Source organism: Pongo abelii, chromosome 2, assembly GCF_028885655.2.
Source record: "Pongo abelii isolate AG06213 chromosome 2, NHGRI_mPonAbe1-v2.0_pri, whole genome shotgun sequence".
NCBI lineage: Eukaryota > Metazoa > Chordata > Mammalia > Primates > Hominidae > Pongo > Pongo abelii.
The window spans coordinates 68,695,501-68,719,594 of record NC_085928.1 but is presented as its reverse complement, the minus strand read 5'-3'; the positions used below and the strand labels follow the sequence as shown (position 1 = coordinate 68,719,594).

General features: G+C 41.0%; 1 protein-coding gene and 1 non-coding gene across 6 annotated transcripts in view; both read left to right on the top strand.

Moving 5' to 3' along the window:
• Positions 1-24,094, top strand: part of FANCD2 (FA complementation group D2) — a 71,395-nt gene that overhangs the window by 5,241 nt on the left and 42,060 nt on the right. For 4 of the 5 annotated variants that reach the window (XM_063721886.1, XM_024244264.3, XM_063721887.1 and 1 more), the window contains exons 3-18: positions 1,246-1,386; positions 2,890-2,957; positions 3,116-3,219; positions 3,604-3,664; positions 4,714-4,766; positions 7,698-7,776; positions 8,140-8,264; positions 10,068-10,155; positions 11,006-11,110; positions 11,498-11,598; positions 11,944-12,052; positions 12,282-12,317; positions 17,263-17,406; positions 18,594-18,728; positions 20,053-20,184; positions 22,801-22,911. In XM_063721886.1, the coding sequence (XP_063577956.1) occupies positions 1,246-1,386; positions 2,890-2,957; positions 3,116-3,219; positions 3,604-3,664; positions 4,714-4,766; positions 7,698-7,776; positions 8,140-8,264; positions 10,068-10,155; positions 11,006-11,110; positions 11,498-11,598; positions 11,944-12,052; positions 12,282-12,317; positions 17,263-17,406; positions 18,594-18,728; positions 20,053-20,184; positions 22,801-22,911 (1,592 nt within the window). Of the gene's footprint in view, positions 1-1,245; positions 1,387-2,889; positions 2,958-3,115; positions 3,220-3,603; positions 3,665-4,713; positions 4,767-7,697; positions 7,777-8,139; positions 8,265-10,067; positions 10,156-11,005; positions 11,111-11,497; positions 11,599-11,777; positions 11,903-11,943; positions 12,053-12,281; positions 12,318-17,262; positions 17,407-18,593; positions 18,729-20,052; positions 20,185-22,800; positions 22,912-24,094 lie in introns of those variants that run through there. The other variant, XM_054551745.2, reaches the window with a different exon arrangement.
• Positions 5,974-6,077, top strand: LOC112132827 (U6 spliceosomal RNA). The gene has a single exon (XR_002914548.1). It is a non-coding gene; the product is annotated as a U6 spliceosomal RNA (small nuclear RNA).

Here is a 24,094-nt window from a genome sequence, read left to right as displayed (position 1 = left end):
CTTGGCTTCAAGTACCTGTTTGTTTCTTGTTTCTTATTTCTTTTTATGGGTTGAAAATCTTGGGATTAAACCTATCTAAGCATTGTAGTCAAAGATACGATACAGGAGAAACTTCCCCATTCTGTCTACCCTTTATTCAGATCATTGAGTCTCAAATTTGGTGTGTATCAGGATTATTATCTGAAGAATGTAAAAAATTCGGATTCCTAGGTCCCATTCCCAAGATTTTGACTCAGTAACTCTGGTATATGGCATGGAATACGCCTTTTTTTTTCTTTGAGACGGAGTCTCACTCTGTTGCCCAGGCAGGAGTGCAGTGGCGCGGTCTGGGCTCACTGCAACCTCTGCCCCCCGGGTTCAAGTGATTCTCCTGCTTCAGCCTCCTGAGTAGTTGGTATTACAGGCGCATGCCACCACACCCAGCTAATTTTGTATTTTTAGTAGAGATGGGGTTTCACCACGTTAGCCAGGCTGGTCTTGAACTCCTGAGCTCAGGTGATCAGCCTGCCTCGGCCTCCCAAAGTACTGGGATTACAGGCCTGAGCCACTGTGCTCGGTCAGGAATATGCATTTTAATAAGCTTCCCAGGGATTCCGGTACAGTGGTTTGCAGGCAACAGCTTGAGAGACACTGGCTAGTTTAGTATTTGGGTGGAAAACATTTCCATGGGTTATTCTCGTTAGGCACTTGTTTGTTTGAATTTATTTTTTTAGAGATGGGGATTTCCCTCTTGTCACCCAGGCTGGAGTGCAGTGGTACTATCGTAGCTCACTATAGCCTTAACCTCCTGGGCTCAAGTTATTCTTCCGCCTTAGCCTCGGAAGTAGCTGGGACTACAGGTGCGCGTCTCCTCACCTAACTAGTGTGTGTGTGTGGGCGGGGGAGAGGGAGATGGGGGAAATCTCACTTTGTTGCCCAGGCTGGTCTTGAACTCCTGGTTTCAAGTGATCCTCCTGCCTTGGCCTCCTAAATTGCTGGGATTACCACATGAGCCACCTTGCCTGGCCAGAAATGGCACATTTTGAATTCTTCAAATGAAAATAGGTGAAAATAATTCTATTTGTTTGTTTGTTTGTTTGTTTTGGAAGCCACTATTGCTGAAGATAGTTTATTTCACTACAGCATCAATCCTAGTATAATTTTTAAGGACACATCAGTTTTCCTCTCAGGATTATTATTCCTGGGTTTAAGTTTTAATTTTTCCTTTACTGTTTGCCATATTCTTGAAAATTTTTCTATTTTCAGAAACCAGGAAGCAACCACTTTCCAAAAAGACAAAGAAATCTCATATTGCTAATGAAGTTGAAGAAAATGACAGCATCTTTGTAAAGCTTCTTAAGATATCAGGAATTATTCTTAAAACAGGAGAGAGTCAGAATCAACTAGGTAATATTTTAATCTAATTTTATTCTCTGGGTTTAATGAAATAGCTCAGGACTGAATCGTGGGCTTTCTAAATAGAGAGGCAATGAAGATTAGAAATGAGAGGGCCATCCATCTTGAGACGAAGTTGAAACTGCTTTTTAGAAAATGGTACAGTCAGGCCGGGCGCGGTGGCTCACGTTTATCATCCCAGCACTTTGGAAGGCTCGAGGCAGGCAGATTGCCTGAGCTCAGGAATTTGTGACCAGCCTGGGCAACACGTCTCTACTAAAATACAAAAAATTAGCCGGGCATGGTGGCGTGTGCCTGTAGTCCCAGCTGCTCGGGTGCCTGAGTCAGGAGAATTGCCTGAACCCGGGAGGCGAAACTTTCAGTGAGCCAAGATTGCACCACTGCACTCCAGCCTGGGCGATAAGAGTGAGACTCCATTTCCAAAAAACAAAAGGAAAAAGAAAATGGTACAGTCTTTGGTCCTCATTACTACGTGTTAAGTAAAGCATTTCTCATCCTTTTATTAGAAAAAATATTATATATTATTTATTTTGTGTTTTCTTATGAAAAAATAAATATCCAGAAAGCAGCTGTATCAGTGTCAGAATAATTTCAGAAGAAAATTTATAAAGCCCTACAAGATTCTGTTTTGGGGGAACAGATTATTCTATCTTGCTAAGGTTATGGCAGGTCTTTTTTAGAACACTTAGTGGCTATCTGCTATCAAAGCTAAGTCTTTTTATTTATTTATTTATTTATTTTTTTGAGACGGAGTCTTGCTCTGTCGCCCAGGCTGGAGTGCAGTGGCGCGATCTCTGCTCACTGCAAGCTCCACCTCCTGTGTTCACGCCATTCTCCTGCCTCACCTTCCCAAGTAGCTGGGACTACAGGCTCCCGCCACCACGCCCGGCTAATTTTTTGTATTTTTAGTCGAGACAGAGTTTCACTGTGTTAGCCAGGGTGGTCTCGATCTCCTGACCTTGTGATCCGCCTGCCTTGGCCTCCCAAAGTGCTGGGATTACAGGTGTGAGCCACCGCGCCCAGCCAAAGCTGAGTCTTTTATGTGGGTTTAGATATAACCCCATGGGTTATATCTGGGCTGGGCACGGTGGCTCATGCCTGTAATCCCAGCACTTGGGAGGCTGAGGAGGGTGGATCATGAGGTCAGGCGATCGAGACCATCCTGGCTAACACAGTGAAACCCTGTCTCTACTAAAAATACAAAACAAAACAAAACAAAACAAAAACGCGCCTGTAGTCCCAGCTACTTGGGAGGCTGAGGCAAGAGAATCACTTGAACCCAGGAGGCGGAGGTTCCAGTGAGCTGAAATCATGTCACTGCACTCCAGCCTAGGCAACGGAGCAAAACTCCGTCTCAAAAAAAAAAAAAAAGATTTGGCTCTGAAATTAGGTTGAAAATATTTTTATTGGTTTCATCAGGCAAGAAACTTGGGTTTTTAGAGAAGGAAAACTATGGTAGGAAACTGGTGACCAGCTCTTCTTTTTTCTGTATAGCTGTGGATCAAATAGCTTTCCAAAAGAGGCTCTTTCAGACCCTGAGGAGACACCCCTCCTATCCCAAAGTATGTATTTTTCCCCTGGTATTTTTGCTTCTGCCAGCATAACTCTAAAATTTGGAATTTAAGGACACTGGTATAAAGTTGAGTGGGCTAGAATGATTTTTAACAGCAAATATTAAACTAAAAATTTTATTCTTTTTTATTTTTTAAATCTCCTTAAGATAATAGAAGAATTTGTTAGTGGCCTGGAGTCTTACATTGAGGATGAAGACAGTTTCAGGAACTGCCTTTTGTCTTGTGAGCGTCTGCAGGATGAGGAAGCCAGGTGTGGAGAGGAGGCATGGAATCTTGCTGAAATTTAGTCTGTTCCGCTAACTGCATGGGGCTGGGGAGGGAGAGCACAGTTGTTTCAAATTTCATTTTTGGTGTAAGCTCTCTTTTCCTCAGAGTTTAAACTAAGTTTAAAATTCCTAAGCTTGTGGTTATGAGCCTAAAAATCAGTGTTGTCTAGAATGTGTTTCACCTATGTTGACACAATTTCAAATCTCTACTTCTCCCTTGCAAAGAGCCATCTGCTCATTTCTGTATTTCTTGTCTAACGGTAGTTCCTCTTTAAAGATTATGTATTTAACCAATTTTATTGAGAAAAGTTGATAAAAGCATTAAAACAAGGAAAGCAAAGTGGAAAACAGATTTCTTTTTTTTACAGTATGGGTACATCTTATTCTAAGAGTCTCATCAAACTGCTTCTGGGGATTGACATACTGCAGGTAAGACTGTCACTTTTTCTGTGAACATTTGATGGATGAGGTTTGTGGTGTATGCTCAAGTCTAAATAGCGGGAACACAGGATAGAGTAGGGTTAATTGGAGAATTTGGGTTTGTAACAGCTTTAGCACAGCCCTGTTGCTGTGATGGGTTTGGCGGGGTAATGTCTGTGTTTTAAAACTGTGCTTATTAGCCTAATACATCTGGCGGTCTCATTTATTCTCTCTGCATCTGATTCCTGTTCTTAAAGTTGCATCCTCTGTATCTCTGAGAACCTGGTAATTTTTATCATATTCATATCTACATCATCTCCCATTTAGCTTTTTAGATGCTTATGTAACTTAATTTTGTCCTTTTCCTCCTCCTCTTCTCTTTTAATACATTATGTAGACAATACATTGATATGATTTAAATATCTCAAGTTATACAAATGTATATAGAGCAGAAAACTTCCCTCCACCGCATTCTCCATTTTTCCTCTTCTCCCCTACTGTTAATCTTTTCACACTCTTAAACTCTTCCTTTTCACTGGAAATCTTGAAGATAATTTAGTTATTTTAAGTCTAAGAGCTCCCTTGTTCCTCTAGAGAGCTCCCCTTGCAACTTATTTGATAATCTTTTAAAGTCTGCATTTTGTGGATTAACAGTTATCGTATTTAATACTATTTTGATTATCTGATTATTTTAACGTTGCCTTGATAATCATTTTCAGTTTTTCAGAAGACAAATTAAGTCTTTGTATTCCAATAGCATATTCTAAAAATGAAGACATATTCATGTGGATATCCTTGTAATAAGATAACAACTTTAGCAAAGCTTTTATTCCAGGAGCTCTAGTTGGAAAGAGAATTATACATTTCTTTTTTTTTTGAGTCAGAGTCTCCTCTGTCACCCAGGCTGGAGTGGAGTGGTGCAATCTCGGCTCACTGCAACCTCTGCCTCCCCCAGGTTCAAGCGGTTCTCGTGCCTCAGCCTCCCAAGTAGCTGGGATTATATATTTCTATTGTGTATTTTGAGATCATCTCCTAACTCCCTATGTCTTCTTTTTTAGCCTGCCATTATCAAAACCTTATTTGAGAAGTTGCCAGAATATTTTTTTGAAAAGTAAGTAGCATTATTATGGAATGTTCAAAGTACCCTGGTGTACTTAAGTTCTCTCTGAAAAGGTTACTCTGAAAACCATTGGTTTCTCTGAAAGTCATATTTATCATGATGTTTCTTAGTGACTACTAAAATTTTACTGGAGTGTCTTTGAAGTTTCATCTATTAATATGACTTTGTAAAAATAGATAGGATTACTGTTAAAAGTAACTATTGGCCTGGTGCGGTGGCTCACACCTGTAATCCCGACAGTTTGGGAAGCTGAGGCAGGAGGATTGCTTGAGTTCAGGAATTCAAGACCAGCTTGGGCAGTGTAGTGAGACCTTGTCTGTATTTTAAAACAATTTTTTTTTTTTTTTAAAGTATCTGTTGCTTATGCTCAGGGATAATCCCTAGTAGAAGGATACACAATATACTGGTAATGGTAGTTGTCTCCAAAGAGGGTAGTCAGTTGGTTGGAATCAGGTATTTTCTGAATACTTTTCTTTACCTTTTAAATTTTGTAGTGTATGTTCAGACAGGGTCTCACTCTGTTGCCCAGGCTGGAGTGCCGTAGTATGATCATGGCTCACTGAGGCCTCCACCTCCCAGGCTTAAGTGATCCTCACACCTCAGCATCATGAGTGCCTGGGACTACAGGTGTGTGCCACCCAGTCCAGCTAATTTTCGTGGTTTTTTTTGGTAGAGGTGGGGTTTCACCTTGTTGCCCAGGCTAGTCTCAAAACTTCCAGGCTCAAGTGATCCACCAGCCTTAGCCTCTCAAACTACTGGGATGTGGCCCTACCTGTTTTTTTAAATTACTATGTTAAAAAAGAAATTAACAGCCTAATAGAAAAGTAGACAAAGGTCACGAACAGACAGTTTACGAAGAAGAAATACAAGAACATCAACTATTTAAAAAGTTCAATTTTGTTAGCAATCAAAGGCACAAATTTAAAACACTGTATCAAAATAGTAAATAATAACTATTAAACAGTAAAATAAATGCATTTTTTCCTACTCTCAAAGGGTCTCCTTGTTGAGTGTAGTGAATAGGCATGCTCATACATTGCTAGTGAGCATATAAATTAGTTTAGGCATTGATTCGGAAGAGCAATAGATTGTATGTGTCAAAAACCTTAGATTTTGCATACCCTTTAATCGTAATGTCATGTCTCCTAATTTATCCTAAGATAATAACTGTGAATGAAAATGAAATAATATTAGTTTAGTGCTTGCTTTGGCAGCACATATACTAAAATTGGAACAATACAGAGATTAGCATGGCCCTTTTGCAAGGGTGATAGCCAAATTTGTGAAATGTTCCATATATTGAAAAAGATTACTCTTTAAAATAAAGAAATGTAAATAATTGAGATGTTCAAAAAATAGAAATATTATGTGCACATTAATCATTGTAAAAAGAACTAGTTAATATCATACATTAATTGAAAAAAACAAACCCAGGTTACACATAGCATTTATATTAGGTTGGTGCAAAAGTAATTGCAGTTTTTGCAATAAGTAGTTCAGTATTTTGTTTAAAAAAGAAGATACACACATATACATATGCATATTAATAGTGTACATTTCTGGAATGACAGGGTTATAGTCATTTTTATGTTCTCCTTTTTAATTTTTTCAGAGTCCTGATTTGGTAATAGTAAGTTTAAAGGTTTATTTATTTTGAGACAGAGTCTCACTCTGTTGCCCAGGCTAGAGTATAGTGGTGCAATCTTGGCTCACTGCAACCTCTGCCTCCTGGGTTCAAGTGATTCGCCTGCCTCAGCCCCCCCGAGTAGCTGGGATTACAGGTGTGCGCCACCACACCCAGCTAATTTTTGGTATTTTTAGTAGATACGAGGTTTCACCATGTTGGCCAGGCTGGCCTCGAATTCCTGACCTCAAGTGATCTGCCTGCCTCAGCCCCACAAAGTGCTGGGATTGCAGGAGTGAGCCACTGCACCCACTGAAGGTTTATTTTTTCAAATTTGTTTTAGCTAAATGTCTCATGCTGGGTGCTTTACATCCTGGCTAGTCTTTTTCAGTTAAGATTGGCTGCAATAACAAGGACCATGCTGTCAAGGAGATGGAAGTGGTCCAAAACTTTAGATATAGGAGGCTCGAAGGAAGGTGGGAACTATCATTTTTGGAAAAATGATAATTGAGCCAACTTTTCTTTATTTATAAATGATTTTTAGTACTTTTATGAATATAATCTCATTTGACTTTCTATGTTCCCTTAGCAATATATGCTTGCTTTTTTTTTTTTTTGAGACAGACTCTTGGCTCTGTCACCCAGGCTGGAGTGCAGTGGCACGATCTCAACTCACTGCAACCTCTGTCTCCTGGGTTCAAGCGATTCTCCTGCCTCAGCCTCCCGAGTAGCTGGGATTACAGGTACCCACCACCATGCCCAGCTAATTTTTGTATTTTTAGTAGAGATGGGGTTTCACCGTGTTGGCCAGGCTGGTCTTGAACTCCTGGCCTCATGTGATCTGCCCACCTTGGCCTCCCAAAGTGCTGGGATTACAGGCATGAGCCACCGCACCTGACTTATGCTTGCCTTTTTAAGCACTTACTGCGTTGATGTTATTAGTGTCTTACCTTTTAAAAATATTTGTCATATTCAGTTTTTAAGATTTATTAACATTGTCTTTTTAAAAATTATTATTAAGAGATGCTGTCTAGCCCTGTCATCCCTTCTCTCTAAACCGTCCCTGGATGTAGCCACTGTTCATATTTAGCATGTCTTCTAGACATTTTTGTCAACATACGTAAGCATATATCTCCTGCATATTGGGTATCACTTGTGTGTCTAGTGCAGTGCCAAATGCATAGTAGGTGTTCAGTAAATGTTAATGGAATGGCTAAAATATTTTGTGCAGTATTAATGCTTGCTGTTATTTTGGCCAGAAAGGCTAAGTTCCCCGTTTTCTCTTCCTAACATTTTAGCAAGAACAGTGATGAGATCAACATACCTCGACTCATTGTCAGTCAGCTAAAATGGCTGGACAGAGTTGTGGATGGCAAGGTAGGCTTATGTACTTTATCTCTTGAATTTAAAGAGTATGTTTCTCATATCTTTTGGAAGTTGTATTTTTTTTTCTCTTTCTAAATAGAAAATTCATACTTTTCCATCCATCCATTAGCTTTTTCCAATTTTCATAATTTGAGAATCATAGATATTTCACCCTTTAAATTTCAGAGAAGTTTAAATACAAAGAGTAGACATCATTTATTAAATAAATTAAATATTTGGAAAGATTCTTTTTCAAAGTACAGAGATAAATAACTGTTTATTTCTCAAATAATTTCAGCTCTGCATTTCACAAGTAGGTAGTCTTTCTTTATTCTGGGTAATGTGCTGCAGTTCTAATAGTGTCCTCTACTGCAGGACCTCACCACCAAGATCATGCAGCTGATCAGTATTGCTCCAGAGAACCTGCAGCATGACATCATCACCAGCCTACCTGAGATCCTAGGGGATTCCCAGCACGCTGATGTGGGGAAAGAACTCAGGTGGATAAACACTTTGTCACCATCTAAGTGAGGCTCAGCTATGGGGGTTTTATCACTGCAGTATGCAAAGAGTGGTAGTAATATGGTCTCTTATATCTAAAAAGAGGATGATGAGGATGATACCCACCTTCATGAGTAGGGTATGGGATTTGACTTAAAAAAAAAAAAGGTATATATTTGAATAGATCCACGTACTTTCTTTTTTTTGTTTTTTGTTTTTTGTTTTTTTTGAGACGGAGTCTTGCTCTGTCGCCCAGGCTGGAGTGCAGTGGTGCGATCTCGGCTTACTGCAACCTCCGCCTCCTGGGTTCACCCCATTCTCCTGCCTCAGCCTCCCAAGTAGCTGGGACTACAGGCACCTGCCACCATGCCTAGCTAATTTTTTTGGTATTTTTAGTAGAGACGGGGTTTCACCATGTTAGCCAGGATGGTCTCGATCTCCTGACCTTGTGATCCGCCTGCCTCAGCCTCCCAAAGTGCTGGGATTACAGGCGTGAGCCACTGTGCCCGGCCCCACGTACTTTGTTTTAAATGGTATACCTGTTATGAGCGTGAAGTCTGGCTTAGGATTAGGTATCTAAATTTGGCCAATGGAGAAGTTGACCATGATCCCTTAAGTTTCATTAACTTGTTCTTCAGGGGGTCCTTAACCCTGGCTGCACATTAAAATCATTTGTGGAGCCTATTAAACATCTACCTTCTTTGGGTTCCTAGGTGATTCACTCTAATGCACAGTCCTGCATCAGGCCCCTTGCGGAGACCCATTGCTTACTGTCATTCATTTGAAAAATAGTAATTGGTAGGGCAGTATTGAAGAAGGGGAGAACAATATCCCTAGGTAATAAAGTTTCCATCTTAATGCAACTTTTTATTGTAGTAGAAGTATTTTTTAAAAATTCAGTTTGTAATACTTCCTTTTGAATAGTTGTCTGCAAAGCTACCTCCAAAACGTCCAATGATTTCTTGCCTTCGTCCTTTTGGGCAGGATGCTCCTTCTGGGCAAAGCACTATGCCACCCACTTTACCTGCCTGATGCCAGCTCATCTCCTTTTGTATAGTCTTCTTTTAGCATCGATCACTGTCAGTTGGGCGCAGTGGCTCATGCCTTTAATCCCAGCATGTTGGGTGGCTGAGGTGGGTGGGTCGCTTGAGCCCAGGAGTTTGAGACCAGCTTGGGCAACATGGTGAAAAGCTGTATCTCAAAAAAATACAAAAATTAGGTGGGTGTGGTGGTACGCACTTATAATTCTAGCTACTCAGGAGGCCGATCTGGGAGGATCAATTGAGCGTGGAAGGTCAAAGCTACAGTGAGCTGTGATGACACCACTGTACTCAAGCCTGGGCATCAGAGTAAGACCCTGTCTCAAAAAGCAAAAAAAAAAAAACAAAAACAAAAACAAAAAAAACAATCTATCATTGTCCTCCTCACTATGTTGTGCTCCTGTAGCACCATGTACATGTGTCTCTCATACTTATCACATTTCATTGTAAATGTTTTGGGTTTTCTTTTTCCCTTTTTTCAGGGAAGGATATGTACCAAACTAAATAGTGGTGTTTTCTGGGTAGTGGGGATTGTGATGGAAGGCTTCTTGTTTCTACTTTTATTATTTGAATTTTTATAATGAGCATATATTATTTTTTGCAGTCAAAACAATTTTTAAAGAAACATACTATAAACATTAATTTAATGGCAACTAAGTATGTCCTTTATTTTCATACTCTAATAAATGATTTTCTCAAGTCATTGTCTGCCCAGCTCTGTTTAAACCATTACACAACTTTTTTCTTTTTCTACATTCACAGTGACCTACTGATAGAGAATACTTCACTCACTGTCCCAATCCTGGATGTCCTTTCAAGCCTCCGACTTGACCCAAACTTCCTATTGAAGGTAGAAAAGACTCAGCTTTCCAGAAACAGAGCCAGCTTTCCAACCTCCCAGAACAAGTGTTAGTCAGTCATTGCCTTGGGAGTAATGAATATTTTATTTTGAAACCATAGTGAATCACATTTGATATCTCTTTTTTTTTTCCCCTCAGTGAGTTTCAGATGCTATTCTATGATAGATTCACAGGTCTGTTTTTTTGTTTTTGTTTTTTGAGACGGAGTATCACTCTGTCACCCAGGCTGGAGTGCAGTGGCGCAATCTCTGCTCACTGCAACCTCTGCCTACCAGGTTCAAGCAGTTCTCTGACTCAGCCTCCCAAGTAGCTGGGGTTACAGGCACCTGCCACCACGCCCGGCTAATTTTTGTATTTTTAGTAGAGACAGGGTTTCACCATATTGTCCAGGCTGGTCTTGAACTCCGGACCTTGTTTTCCACCCCCCTCGGCCTCCCAAAGTGCTGGGATTACAGGCTTGAGCCACCGTGCCCGGCCCACAGGTCTGTTTTTAAGCAGTAAGTTTTGAGTGGAAATCTTCTATATTGTCTGAATCATACCTGCTTCCCATAGGAATAATACTTTTTATGCCTTACTGTAGCCAGTTGAGAATTTAGGCTCTAAATGTAAGATAATAGCTCTGTTTCACATTTATTGCCTGTCTGTTTTTGATGAACCTGTGGTATTAACAACTAAAAGATTCTAATTTGGGGAAAAATCTAAAATTTTGTTTTTCCCTAAATTATAAGTGGGAAAACGGAGTAAGAGAAGTGATTTTTTTCTAATTTTACCTAACAGTTCAGTACAAAGTTGAGGTAGTGACATGAAAACCTATTAAGTTTTTGTGCTTTTAATTTTTAGGTTCGCCAGTTGGTGATGGATAAGTTGTCGTCTATTAGATTGGAGGATTTACCTGTGATAATAAAGTTCATTCTTCATTCCATAACAGCCATGGATGCACTTGAGGTATGCTCTTATATCCCATCACACCTAGATAAAGCAACTTAACTGCCAATTGCTCTTCTCTGTCCCCAGACTAACTGAGAATACTGACTAATCCGGATAGCATTCAGAGGAGAGAATGGAGCTATTCAGCAGATTCATTGATCTGTATAAGCTGCTATAAGTTAACATTTACTCTTTCTGTGTAGTACCTAACAGAATTCTGAAATTTTGGATATGACGTTCTATGACATTGCATTGGCTATTCTCAGAACTCTATTTTTCAAAATGTCCAACATTTAAAATTTTTTCTTCCTCAGTCTTTCAGGAGATTGTCATGGTAGAGAGACTGGACTGTGCCTACCCACTATGAATGAGCAGAAAACCATAGCTAATATTTACTTTCTGCAGGTAATTTCTGAGCTTCGGGAGAAGTTGGATCTGCAGCATTGTGTTTTGCCATCACGGTTACAGGCTTCCCAAGTAAAGTCGAAAAGTAAAGGACGAGCAAGGTAAAGAGCTCATCCTCACATAGGATGTCACAATTTTCTGACATCCCACAGTCAGAGTTAGAGCTTAATACTTACTACTACAAATAATGGTACTATTATGACATTTACATCTAGTATTATGTCGTTTTTCAAATTACATATATGTATGTGAGTATGTATGTGTTTATATGTTTTCTTAGCCATTCAGATCAATCCCAGACAGACTACAGTGCAAGTTTATTAGCCATCTTACACATGAGGTTGTCATTTGCTCCAGGGTACATGGCTACTAAGCAGGAACTCCGATCTTGTAAGTTCTTTTCTGGTAGGTAGAAGAGTAATTTTTTTCCTCTCTGCTACTTGTAGTTCCTCAGGAAATCAAGAAAGCAGCGGTCAGAGCTGTATTATTCTCCTCTTTGATGTAATAAAGTCAGCTATTAGATATGAGAAAACCATTTCAGAAGCCTGGATTAAGGTGAGATCTTTGGAACTTTGATTATCAAGGAGGAAATGAGTGGCAATTAGTGACAGATGTATAACTGAGGTAGATTGAAATAAAAATCTCAAAAGTCATTCAAGTGGAAATGATAGCTGATGGTTGCCATATGGACACCTTGGCTCTCAGATGAGATAACAGGGCATGCTGAATAACATGTTTTGTTGATGTGTCGTAATATTTTTGTGACTCTCTCCTGTTTTTTCAGGCAATTGAAAACACTGCCTCAGTGTCTGAACACAAGGTAATGTTCATGTACTATGCATTTTAAGTATTGCAGACTTAAAAGTAATGACATTGGCTAGCTTGCCTTCCTACTTTCTTTCTTTCTCCTCCCTCCAATCACTCTTCTCTCTCTTCCCTAGTTCCTCTAATAAACATTAGCTGTCTGGGGAAGGTAATCTGAGGTGGCGACTGACCAGATAGCCTGCCCCTACTCACTCTGGCTATAAAATAAGCCTACAGTATCCACAAGGGGAAATACTAACAGTGTAAACAAGCACATCAAGGTGCAGTCAAAGAAGCCAGGTCCCCACTGATGAGATGAAGAAAATAACCACCTAAGTCTCAGGTCCCTATATCTGCCTAATTGCCCTTCCTTCCACCAAGCACCACTGTCAAGATAATGGCATTCCATGTTTTACTTTACTTTTGCCCATGTAGACCTGACTGGAGTAAATCAGTCTGTCCACTGTCAAGGCAGTGGTACTGGATCTTATGTCTCTATTAATTCTAGAAATACCTTCCATCAAAAAGCCAGATGATTGGCCGGGCGCGGTGGCTCACGCCTATAATCCCAGCACTTTGGGAGGCTGCGGCAGGCAGATCATCTGAGGTCAGGAGTTTGAGACCAGCCTGGCCAATGTAGCGAAACCCTGTCTCTACTAAAAATACAAAAAAAAATTAGCCTGGCCTGGTGGCACACACCACTGCACTCCAGCCTGGGCGACAGTGCAAGACTCCATCTCAAAAGATAAAAAGCCAGATGATTGAGTTCCTTAGGTGCTGATTGGTTGCCTTTAAAGATTTTTCTATGGTTGGAATCTGTTTTGTGGGGTTTTTGTTAGTTTTGTTATCCAGTTTTTGGATGACTATCTTAAAAGCTTTCATGATGCTGAATAAAGCAATGAAAATTCAGAATTTTTTCTGGTGAAAAATATCAAAGTACTCCAACACACTGTTTTTGATTTTAGATAAACATAAATTTACCACCTTGGCTGCCTGCATTCCTATTTTTACGTATTTGTAATCATTGTATAAATATAATTTGTATTCTTACTTTTTTTTCTTAACATTTTTTATCCTGTCATAAATATTTCAAGGTCTGCTTTGTCTTCATTGTTATCTTTAATGACTGTATTCTGGTCTAATAACTCAATTTTGGTGTCCTAAGGAATGGGGCATTCAGTTAAGAGAAGTAGTAAAATTTGTTTTGTTTTTTCTTTTTTATCCTGCTTGCCTTTTTAACTGTTTTTTTTTTTTTTTTCCTGGAAGAATAGACTCAGGTTGCCCTGAATACACTCCCAATGTTTTCTCTTTTTTTGTTTTGTTTTTCTTTTTCTTTTCTTTTTTTTTGAGACGGGGTCTTACTCTGTCACCTAGGCTGGAGTGCTCACTGCAAGCTCTGCCTCCTGGGTTCACACCATTCTCCCGCCTCAGCCTCCCAAGTAGCTGGGACTACAGGCACCCGCCACCATGCCCGGCTAATTTTTTGTATTTTTAGTAGAGATGGAGTTTCATCGTGTTAGCCAGGATGGTCTCGATCTCCTGACCTCGTGATCTGCCCACCTCGGCCTCCCAAAGTGCTGGGATTATAGGTGTGAGCCACCACGCCCGGCCTTGTTTTGTTTTTCAAGAGACCAGGTCTTGCGCTGTCACCCAGGCTGGAGTGTGGTGGTAGCATCGTAGCTCACTGCAGCCTCAAACTCCTGGGTTCAAGTGATCCTCCCACCTCAGTCTTCAGAGTAGCTGGGACTACAGGCAAGCACCACGAGGCCTGGCTAATTGTTTTATTTATTTATTTATTTTTTGAGACGGAGTTTCACTCTTTTCCCAGGCTAGAGTGATGTGGCACAATCTCAGCTCACTGCAACCTCCGCCTCCTGGGTTTAAGCTGTTCTGCCTCAGCCTCCCTAGTAGCTGGGATTATAGGTGCCCACCACCACGCCCAGCTAATTTTTGCATTTTTAGTAGAGATGGGATTTCGCCATGTTGGCCAGGCTGGTCTCAAACTCCTGACCTCAGGTGATCCATCTGCCTCAACCTCCCAAAGTGCTAGGATTACAGGTGTGAGCCACCACGCCAGGCCAATTTTTTTATTTTTTGTAGAGATGAAGTCTTGCTGTGTTATGCTGACTGGTCTGAATTTTTTTTTTTTTTTTTTTTTTGAGTCAGAGTCTCGCTGTCTCCCAGGCTGGAATGCAGTGGCATGATCTCGGCTCACTGCAAGCTTCGCTTCCCAGGTTCACGCCATTCTCCTGCCTCAGCCTCCCAAGTAGCTGGGACTACAGGTGCCCGCCACCACACCCGGCTAATTTTTTTTTGTAATTTTAGTAGAGACGGTGTTTCACCATGTTAGCCAGGATGGTCTCAATCTCCTCACCTTGTGATCCGCCCGCCTCAGCCTCCCAAAGTGCTGGGATTACCGGCATGAGCCACTGCACCTTGCCTGGTCTCAAATTTTTAGCTTCAAGTGATCCTCCTGCTTGGGCCTCCCAAAGTGCTGGGATTATAGGCATGAGCCACTGCTTCCAACCCTCAAATTTTTCTTTTTTAAACTTAGGTAAACAAGCTAATTGTGGAGAAAAACCCACAAGGAATAAACAGATGTAAAAAAATACAGTTTTTCTGCACTCTCTGTCCCATTCCTCAGGGATAATCATCCTTCCAACTTTTTTCCATTCATATACAAGTTGTAATTGTGTGCAAGTACAGGTACACTCTTATGCCTACACATATGTATGTTTATATATTGTTTTTACAAAAGCAGAATCTTAACTATGATTATGGGTGGTGGTGGTGGTGTTTAAAGAGACAGGGTCTCACTCTGTCACCAGGCTGGAGTGCAGTGGCACAGTCATAGCTCACTGTTGCCTCCTGACCTCGTGATCTGCCCGCATCAGCCTCTCAAAGTGCTGGGACCACCGCGCCCAGCCTTGTTTTGTTTTTCAAGAGACAGGTCTTGCTCTTTCACCCAAGCTGGAGTGCAGTGGCATAATCATAGCTCACTGTTGCCTCCACCTCCTGGGCTCAAGTGATCCTCCATCCTCAGCCTCACAAAGCAGTGGGATTATAGGCATGAGCCACCATGCCAAGCCTGATTATCCCTTTGCAGGTTGCTGTTTTTTCCACTTCATGTCAGGAATGTCTTTTCTCTGTCAAAAAATACAGTATGGCTCAGCAGTCCCTAACCTTTTTGGCACCAGGGACTGGTTTCATGGAAGAGAGTTTTTCCACAGATCGTGTCAGGGCATGATTTCAGGATGAAACTGTTCCACCTTAGATCATCAGGCACTATTTAGATTCTCATAAGGAATGTGCAGCCTAGATCCTGTGCATCTGCAGTTCACAATAGGGTTCACACTCCCGTGAGAATCTAATGCAGCCGCTATTCTGACAGGAGGCGGATCTCAGGTGGTAATGCCCATTTGACTGCCCCTCACCTCCTGCTGTGCAGCTTGGTTCCTAGCAGACCATGGACTCCGTGGTCCAGGGGTTGGGGACCCCTGGTCTAGCTTATTCTTTTTGTTTGTTTGTTTTTAATTTTTTAATTGAAAATTTTTTTTAGATAGAGCTTTGCTCCATCACTTAGGCTGGAGTGCAATGACACAATCTCGGCTCACTGTAACCTCTGCCTCCTGGGTTTAAGTGATTCACTTGTCACAGCTTCCCTAGTAGCTGGGATTACAGGCACCTGCCACCATGACCTGCTAATTTTTTTTGTGAGTATTTTTGGTAGAGATGGGGTTTCACCATGTTGGCCAGGCTAGTCTCAAACTCCTGACCTCAGGTAATCTGCCCACCTGGGCCTCCCAAAGTGCTGGGATTATAGGTGTGAGCCACCACGCCCAGCATGGCTTATTCTTTTTGATGACTGTGTAATATTCCAAAAATTAAAATTACTCCATCATAATTTATTGAACCTTTCCTGTATTGATGTATTGATGGGCATTTATAGTCCTTCCAACTTTTCACAAAGTAATTTTCCTTTTTTTTTTTTGAGACAAAGTCTTGCTCTGTCACCTAGGCTCGAGTGCAGTGGCTCGATCTCGGCTCACTGCAACCTCTGTCACCCGGGTTCAAGTGATTCTCCTGCCTCAGCTTCTCAAGTAGCTGGGATTACAGGTGTATGCCACCTTGCCCGGCTAATTTGTGTATTTTTAGTAGAGACGGGGTTTCAGCATCTTGGCCAGGCTGGTCTTCAACTCCTGACCTCGTGATCCACCCATCTCGGCCTCCCAAAGTGCTGGGATTACAGGTGTGAGCCACCGCGCCCGGCCTAGTAATTTTCCTAGTAATAGTGAAAATACATACTGTAGTTGGCAGCAAACACACACTGGAGTTGTCAAGTGATAGAATCTTTCTTTTAATAAATGTCAAGATGTTCAGAGTTACTTCTGTAGTAATATCACTTTCATGCATATTGCTCTATATTCTTTTTTTTTTTTTTTTTTTTTTTCCGAGAACGGAGTCTTGCTCTCTCACCCAGGCTGGAGTGCAGTGGCACGATCTTGGCTCACTGCAAGCTCTGCCTCCCGGGTTCACACCATTCTCCTGCCTCAGCCTCCCCAGCAGCTGGGACTACAGGTGCATGCCACCACACCTGGCTAATTTTTTGTATTTTTAGTAGAGACGGGGTTTCACCGTGTTAGTCAGGATGGTCTGGATCTCCTGACCTCGTGATCTGCCCGCCTTGGCCTCCCAAAGTGCTGGGATTACAGGTGTAAGCCACCGTGCCTGGCCTGCTCTGTATTCTTAAGGGATACCAATGGTTAACAGTTGTGGCAGTTTATTTATCTGAAAAATATTTCTGAGTTTTGTGAAAAGTGTAGATACTCCCAGGGGAGTGTGTGGAACAAATGAGCATTATCCATTCTGTGTTTTAATTAGAGGAAAAACTGCTATTTCATTGTAGCAAATGTACTGATTTGTTAACTGTTTTTCTATTATTGCATATTTATTGACGATAGGTGTTTGACCTGGTGATGCTTTTCATCATCTATAGCACCAATACTCAGACAAAGAAGTATATTGAAAGGGTGCTAAGAAATAAGATTCGATCAGCCTGCATTCAAGAACAGCTGCTCCAGAGTACATTCTCTGTTCATTACTTAGTAAGTGTCAGAGACTATTGATTTTTAATCTAAAACAGAAAGCTTTACAGCTCTCATGTAAAATTTCATCTTATTTCAGTCCATTGTTCAAACCCATTGAGATTTTTGAATTTTATTTTTGCATTATTTTAATTGCCTATCTCAATGCAGTTTGCAACTTTGACAAACTGGCCTTCCGTATCTTATTTAAGTAGCTTATAAAAACCTTGAGGGGAATAGGACCAGCCTGTAGAAACTAGTAGGAACGTAAATATGTACCTATTTGAACTATCACTCTTTGGCCATTCAAAACTGTGGACTTTAGGTGATAATTCCTCTGGAAATGTAAATTATTCAAACTGGAATTTATAAACTGGGAATAATGTTTTGCCAGCTGAACGTTCAGGATATTAACACTATAGAACTTAGAAAACTGGATGGGCCAGTGGTTTGGGGTTTGGGTTAGGAGCTAATGAGAATACCTCGCTGGGTCTTAAATTTTATTTTAGGAATAGATTAAACGGTTGTATTATTTTATCTTGCAGTTCTTTCTGTGTTTATTTCTGCCAATTATATATGTTTTGGGCTGTAATTTTCTAGATGCAGAAACCATATGTAATTTTTCATTGCATTTTCCCCAATAAAGCATTATACCCAGCTTAGTACTAAATATAAGATTTTTAAAAATTATGGTATCAATAAGGAAGCTGTGTTTATTAACTGGTTATTTAGTCTGGGTCCATTAATGTCTATGTATATTGCATTATTGGTAGGGTATGATCACTTCTCTTCTTGATCTTCTTTTAAAAAAATCAGTTTAGTTAGCATTGAACCTTATAGACCTACTTCAAATTATAACCAGGGTGGATCATTCCTGGGGGGTAGTGTGATTGCATGGGGAAACTGGGATTTAGAAGATCTGGCCTCCAATCCCAAATTGAGCAGATAGGAACGTTCTATGAGGCTTGTAATTTAACTTCTTTGAGCTTAAAGGTCAATTATTATCCAAACGTGGAATCCCATTGATGCTGAGAGTAATCTCAAAATGATGAAGGATTATTTTTGTGTAAAACAAAGATTAAGATTTCCTAAGTTAAATGAGAGCTAGGGAGGAGAAGTCTGACATTCCAAAAGGATAAGCAACTCTTAGGTTGTGTACTAACTGTTTCCTACAGCTTCTTTTCTCTCTCTACTCTTCCCCACTCAAGGTTCTTAAGGATATGTGTTCATCCATTCTGTCGCTGGCTCAGAGTTTGCTTCACTCTCTAGACCAGAGTATAATTTCATTTGGGAGTCTCCTATACAAATATGCATTCAAGTTTTTTGACACGTACTGCCAGCAGGTATGTTGAAACATTTATTTTGGCAAGGAGGGAACACGGAAAGGGAAAATAATCTGATGTTTATTTCTTGTTGGTTGGAACTCACTGAAGGGGAAGGAACTCTGAACTGGGTCTCAAGAAAGCTCAATTCTAGTCCCAGCCTTGATGAAGTGAAGAGACTTGACTGGTGGATCTAACTCTGTGTTCTGAGCTCTAAAATTCTCTGTCTGAAATTAAGATCCAGATCTAGTCTATTTCAAAACATGAGACACACTTTTTTTTGTTTTGTTTTGAGATGGGGTTTTGCTCTTCATGTCCAGGCTGGAGTGCGGTGGTGCTATCTTGGCTCACTGCAACCTTCGCCTCCCGGATTCAAGCGATTCTCCTGTCTCAGCCTCCTGAGTAGCTGTGATTACAGGCACACACCACCACGCCCGGCTAATTTTTTCTATTTTTAGTAGACACGGGGTTTCACCATGTTGGCCAGGCTGGTCTCGAACTCCTGACCTCAGGTAATCCGCCTGCCTCGGCCTCTCAAAGTGCTGGGATTACAGGCGTGAGCCATCGGGCCTGGCCGAGACACATTTTAATAGCATATCTCCAGAGAGGGAGGACTGTATTTGTGGAAAATGTTTATGAAAGCAAGTAAAGAACAGTGTCTTATTTTGTATTTTTACATATATTCTTCCTATCATTAACAATGTTAAAACACATTTGAATGGAACTTTTAAAATGAAGATTTGTAAAAAAAATTTTAAACATTTAAAGTAGAGCAATAGTTGCAGCTGACATGAGGTAGCTGTTGCAGTTGAGAATATAATTCTGTTATGACTACGATGGAGTGACACTATAAAGGGAGAATGGCATCTAAGACATTTTTGAACCCTCTTAATGTCTTAGAGACACTATCATGATCCATGTTTGCTTGGAAACATGCAAGTCTAGCCTGTACTATATAGAGAAAACCTTTAAAGCTTTTAGCTCCTTGAGTGCCATCTTTTTGAGAAATTTCAACTGATCTTGTACAACCTCAACTTGAAGGGTAAAATTTAACCCATATGGGAAAAAGAAAGAGGAAAACTATGCCAAGGAGCAAAATCAGGAGGGCTTAGGTAGTGCTCACTGATAAAATATGGGAAATAGGTCAAGATGGGATGGTCAAGTTATATTGGCATATTCCTAAATCTCCTGAAGCCAACATTAATGAAAACTAGATAATAGATGATGAGATTGGGTTGATTGTGATTTTAATGAAGAAGAGATTGGAGAGGCTTGGGGGTGAATCCCTTTAGAATGGCCATCCATATTTTGTTTTACACTGTCCTATTGACTCTCCCCTGTATAGGAAGTGGTTGGTGCCTTAGTGACCCATATCTGCAGTGGGAATGAAGCTGAAGTTGATACTGCCTTAGATGTCCTTCTAGAGTTGGTAGTGTTAAACCCATCTGCTATGATGATGAATGCTGTCTTTGTAAAGGTATCTTGTTGGCTTCTTGTACTTTAGATATTGAATACTATAATTGGTGGGAGGTGGTGGGAAGGAGGTGAGATGATGGGCAAGTAATATAAATAAAAAGTGACTATTCTATGTGTTAATTCATTCAGCAAACACTTCTTTATACCTAACCTACAGGCTAAGCTCTATTCTGGGTGCTGTGAATGTAAAGTAGGCCCTTACCTTTGATGTTAAAGACTAAGACACATAAGCAAGTCACTATAAATACAACATGGTGAATTCTCTGGTAAAGTACTATAGATACAACAGAGCAAGAATAATTAAATTTAGCCTGGGAAGCTGGAGAATTCTTCAAAGAGGCGATGTGAATGTTTGCTGAAGGATGGGAATGACTGACAAGAGAAAGTGTGGGAAGTGTGTTCTAGGCAGAGAAGAGTTTGAGCAGAAGCAAACTGGTGCCCAAGTCAATGGTGTGACTGAGGAATGAGAAGCAAACAAGCATGACTGGAAAATAGGATATATATGGAGAGGGATGATTGGAGGTAAGGCTGGTAAGACATAGGACAGGCCCATGTTGCAAAGAGTCTCAAATAACATGCTAAAGAGTTTCAACTTTATTTTCTAGACAATAAGGAGCTATTACTAGTTTTTACGTAGAGTTGACCTAATCCTCTCAGCATTGAGAGATAACTCAGTAGGCTATATGATGGGTGGATTGGAGACCGCTGAAATGGTCTAAGGGAGTGAGAATAAGGGCCGGATTTTGGTCACGGGAATGTAGAAGAAATTATGGCTTAAGAGACAATTTGGTGTTAGAATTAACATGACTTGGTAACTGTTAAGGATATGTGGCAGGCCAGGCACAGTGGCTCATGCCTGTAATTCCAGCACTTTGGGAGGCCAAGGCGGGCAAATCACGAGGTCAGGAGATTAAGACCAGCCTGGCTAACACGGTGAAACCCCCGTCTCTATTAAAAATACAAAAATTAGCCGGGCGTCGTGGCGGTCGCCTGTAGTTCCAGCTACTCAGGAGGCTGAGGCAGGAGAATGGCGTGAACCCGGGAGGCAGAGCTTGCAGTGAGCCAAGATAACACCACTGCACTCCAGTCTGGGTGACAGAGCAAGACTCTGTCTCAAAAAAAAAAAAAAGAAGCTTAGAAGAGCACAGACATTTTGAGAAGGTTAAAGTTTAAGTGGCAGATGAAAGCAAATGTCCGTAGAAGGAAAATGAGAAAACTGGAAGATTAATAATGTGAGCTTAAAGGATGTCAGGTAGCAAAAGCCCAGGAATGAGTTTCAAGAGTGAGGTATTGGCCGGGTGCGGTGACTCACGCCTGTAGTCCCAGCACTTTGGGAGGCCGAGGCGGACAGATCACCTGAGGTTGGGAGTTCAAATCAGCCTGACCAACATGGAGAAAACCCTTTGGGAGGCCGAGGCGGACGGATCACCTGAGGTTGGGAGTTCGAGTCAGCCTGACCAACAGGGAGAAACCCCTCCTCTACTAAAAATACAAAAATTAGCCGGGCATTGTGGTGCATGCCTGTAATCCCAGCTACTCGGGAGGCTGAGGCAGGAGAATCACTTGAACCCAGGAGGTGGAGGTTGCAGTGAGCTGAGATCATGCCATCACACTCCAGCCTAGGCAAGAAGAGCGAAACTCTGTCAAAAAAATAAAGAGTGAGGGATTTATCTCCAGTGTTGGATACTGTAGAGGTTGAAGATGGAGCAGAGGCTATTGGCTTTGGCAATTAGGATACCTCTGGTAACCTCTGAGAGAACAATGTTAATTGAATTATAAGGGTGGAAGCCAGAGAGCAGTAACTTGAAGACTTGGGGAATAGAGTCAATGTCGAGAAGCATCAAGGAGAAGAGAATACAAAAAGTAGCTTGAGAAAGAAGCTGGTTGCAACGGAGATATTTTTTAGATGAGGAGGTTTGAGATTGCTTGTAGGCTGAGAGAAAGGATTCAATAGAGAGGAAGAAATGGAGATTTTTAAAAATTAATTAAAAGTTTACAAAGCTGTTTTATTACTTTATCCTCAGACAAACCATGAAAGGTAGTATAGCTATTATTATCGCCCTGTTACAGATGAGAAAAGCTGAGGCATTTCCCAAGGTCACAAAGTAAATAGTTTCCTTGTGACTCCTTCCAGATCTGTAGAGAAAGGAGGAATAATTAATGGAGTAGAAGCTGGGAAGGGATGATATGGCAAGGAATAGGGTAAAGACATAACTTTTGGTAGAATATTGTTTTCACTGAAAAAAAGAGAAAGGTGGAGGTAAAGAATACCGAGAACTGGGAGGTACATTAGAATGACTAAGCAGTAGATGATTAAAGCCCAGGATTGTGGTTCAGAGTGAAGAGGATAAAGAAAACTTTATGTTTCCTGATAGTTAGTTCCTAGTCTCTGATAATAAGAGATTTAGAAAGTTGTAAGAGTTTTCTCAGTTTATATCCAGTTTATCAAACCTTTGGGCTCTGAGCATAGCTTTTAGAACTTGAGCTTTTAAGGGAGCTAAAAAGTTTTAGATACCTGGCTATCTATGTGTGTCTCTTTTACAGGGATTTTAATTTTTTGAATTTAAGGGAAAAATGTTACCTGCTAGCCTCATTGTTGGCATCATTTTTTCCACAGGGCATTTTAGATTATCTGGATAACATATCCCCTCAGCAAATACGAAAACTCTTCTATGTTCTCAGCACACTGGCATTTAGCAAACAGAATGAAGCCAGCAGCCACATCCAGGTAAGAGGCAATATGTTGGGAAAGATTCTTTTTTTTTTTTTTTTTTTTTTGAGGCGGAGTCTAGCTCTGTCTCCTAGACTGGAGCGCAGTTGGCACGATCTCAGCTCAGTGCAACCTCTGCCTCCTGAGTTCAAGCGATTCTCCTGCCTCAGCCTCCCAAGTAGCTGGGACTACAGGCACATGCCACCATACCCAGCTAATTTTTGTATTCTCAGTATTTTGTATTAATTTTAAACCTCTTTACTTGAAATTTTCTAGAAAAAAAAAACAAGCAAATGATAGATTTGCTAGTGTGTAGTAGTGGAAATGGAGTACACAGCCATAGTACTAGCATTTTTTTATTCTTACCACAAACATTAAGTGCCTATTCTGTGCCAGGCACTGATATATTAGATCCTCTGCCCTCAAAAAGCTTTGTCTATTAGGGAAGAGATGGGTCTGTGATCAGCTAACCATGAAACTGTTTAGGTTCTGAGTGCAGTGGGGACACAGAATTGCCTTGTTTCCTAAGAAACATCTCCATCTAATGTGAACTTCACGTGGGCTTGCTTTTGTTTGTGGACACCATTCACTGAAAAAGCCAGGCTGTAATCCCAGCACTTTGGGAGGCTAGGGCAGGTGAATCACATGTGCCCTGGAGTTTAAGACCAGCCTGGGCACCATGGTGAAACCCCGTGTCTACAGAAACATACAAAAATTAGTCAGGTGTGGTGGCACACACCTGTAATCCTAGCTACTCAGGAGGCTAAGGTGGGAGGATCCATTGAGCCCAGAGAGTTGAGGCTACAGTGAGCCATGATTGTGCCACTGCACTCCAGCCAGGGCAACAGAGTGAGACTCTATTTCAAAACAAATAAATAAATAAAATAAAACAAAAGAGATTAGATTGGAATCATAACTTGTGACTCGTTTGTATTTTTAGTGCTACCTTATGGCAGTAATTCATACTGGACTGTGACTTTGAACAACCAGCATATATATATATATTTTTGTTTGTTTGTTTGTTTGAGATGGAGTCTCACACTGTTGCCCAGGCTGGAGTGCAGTGGCGCAATCTCGGCTCCGTGCAAACTCCGCCTCCCGGGTTCACGCCATTCTCCTGCCTCAGCCTCCCGAGTAGCTGGGACTACAGGCACCTGCCACCACGCCCGGCTAATTTTTTGTATTTTTAGTAGAGACGGGG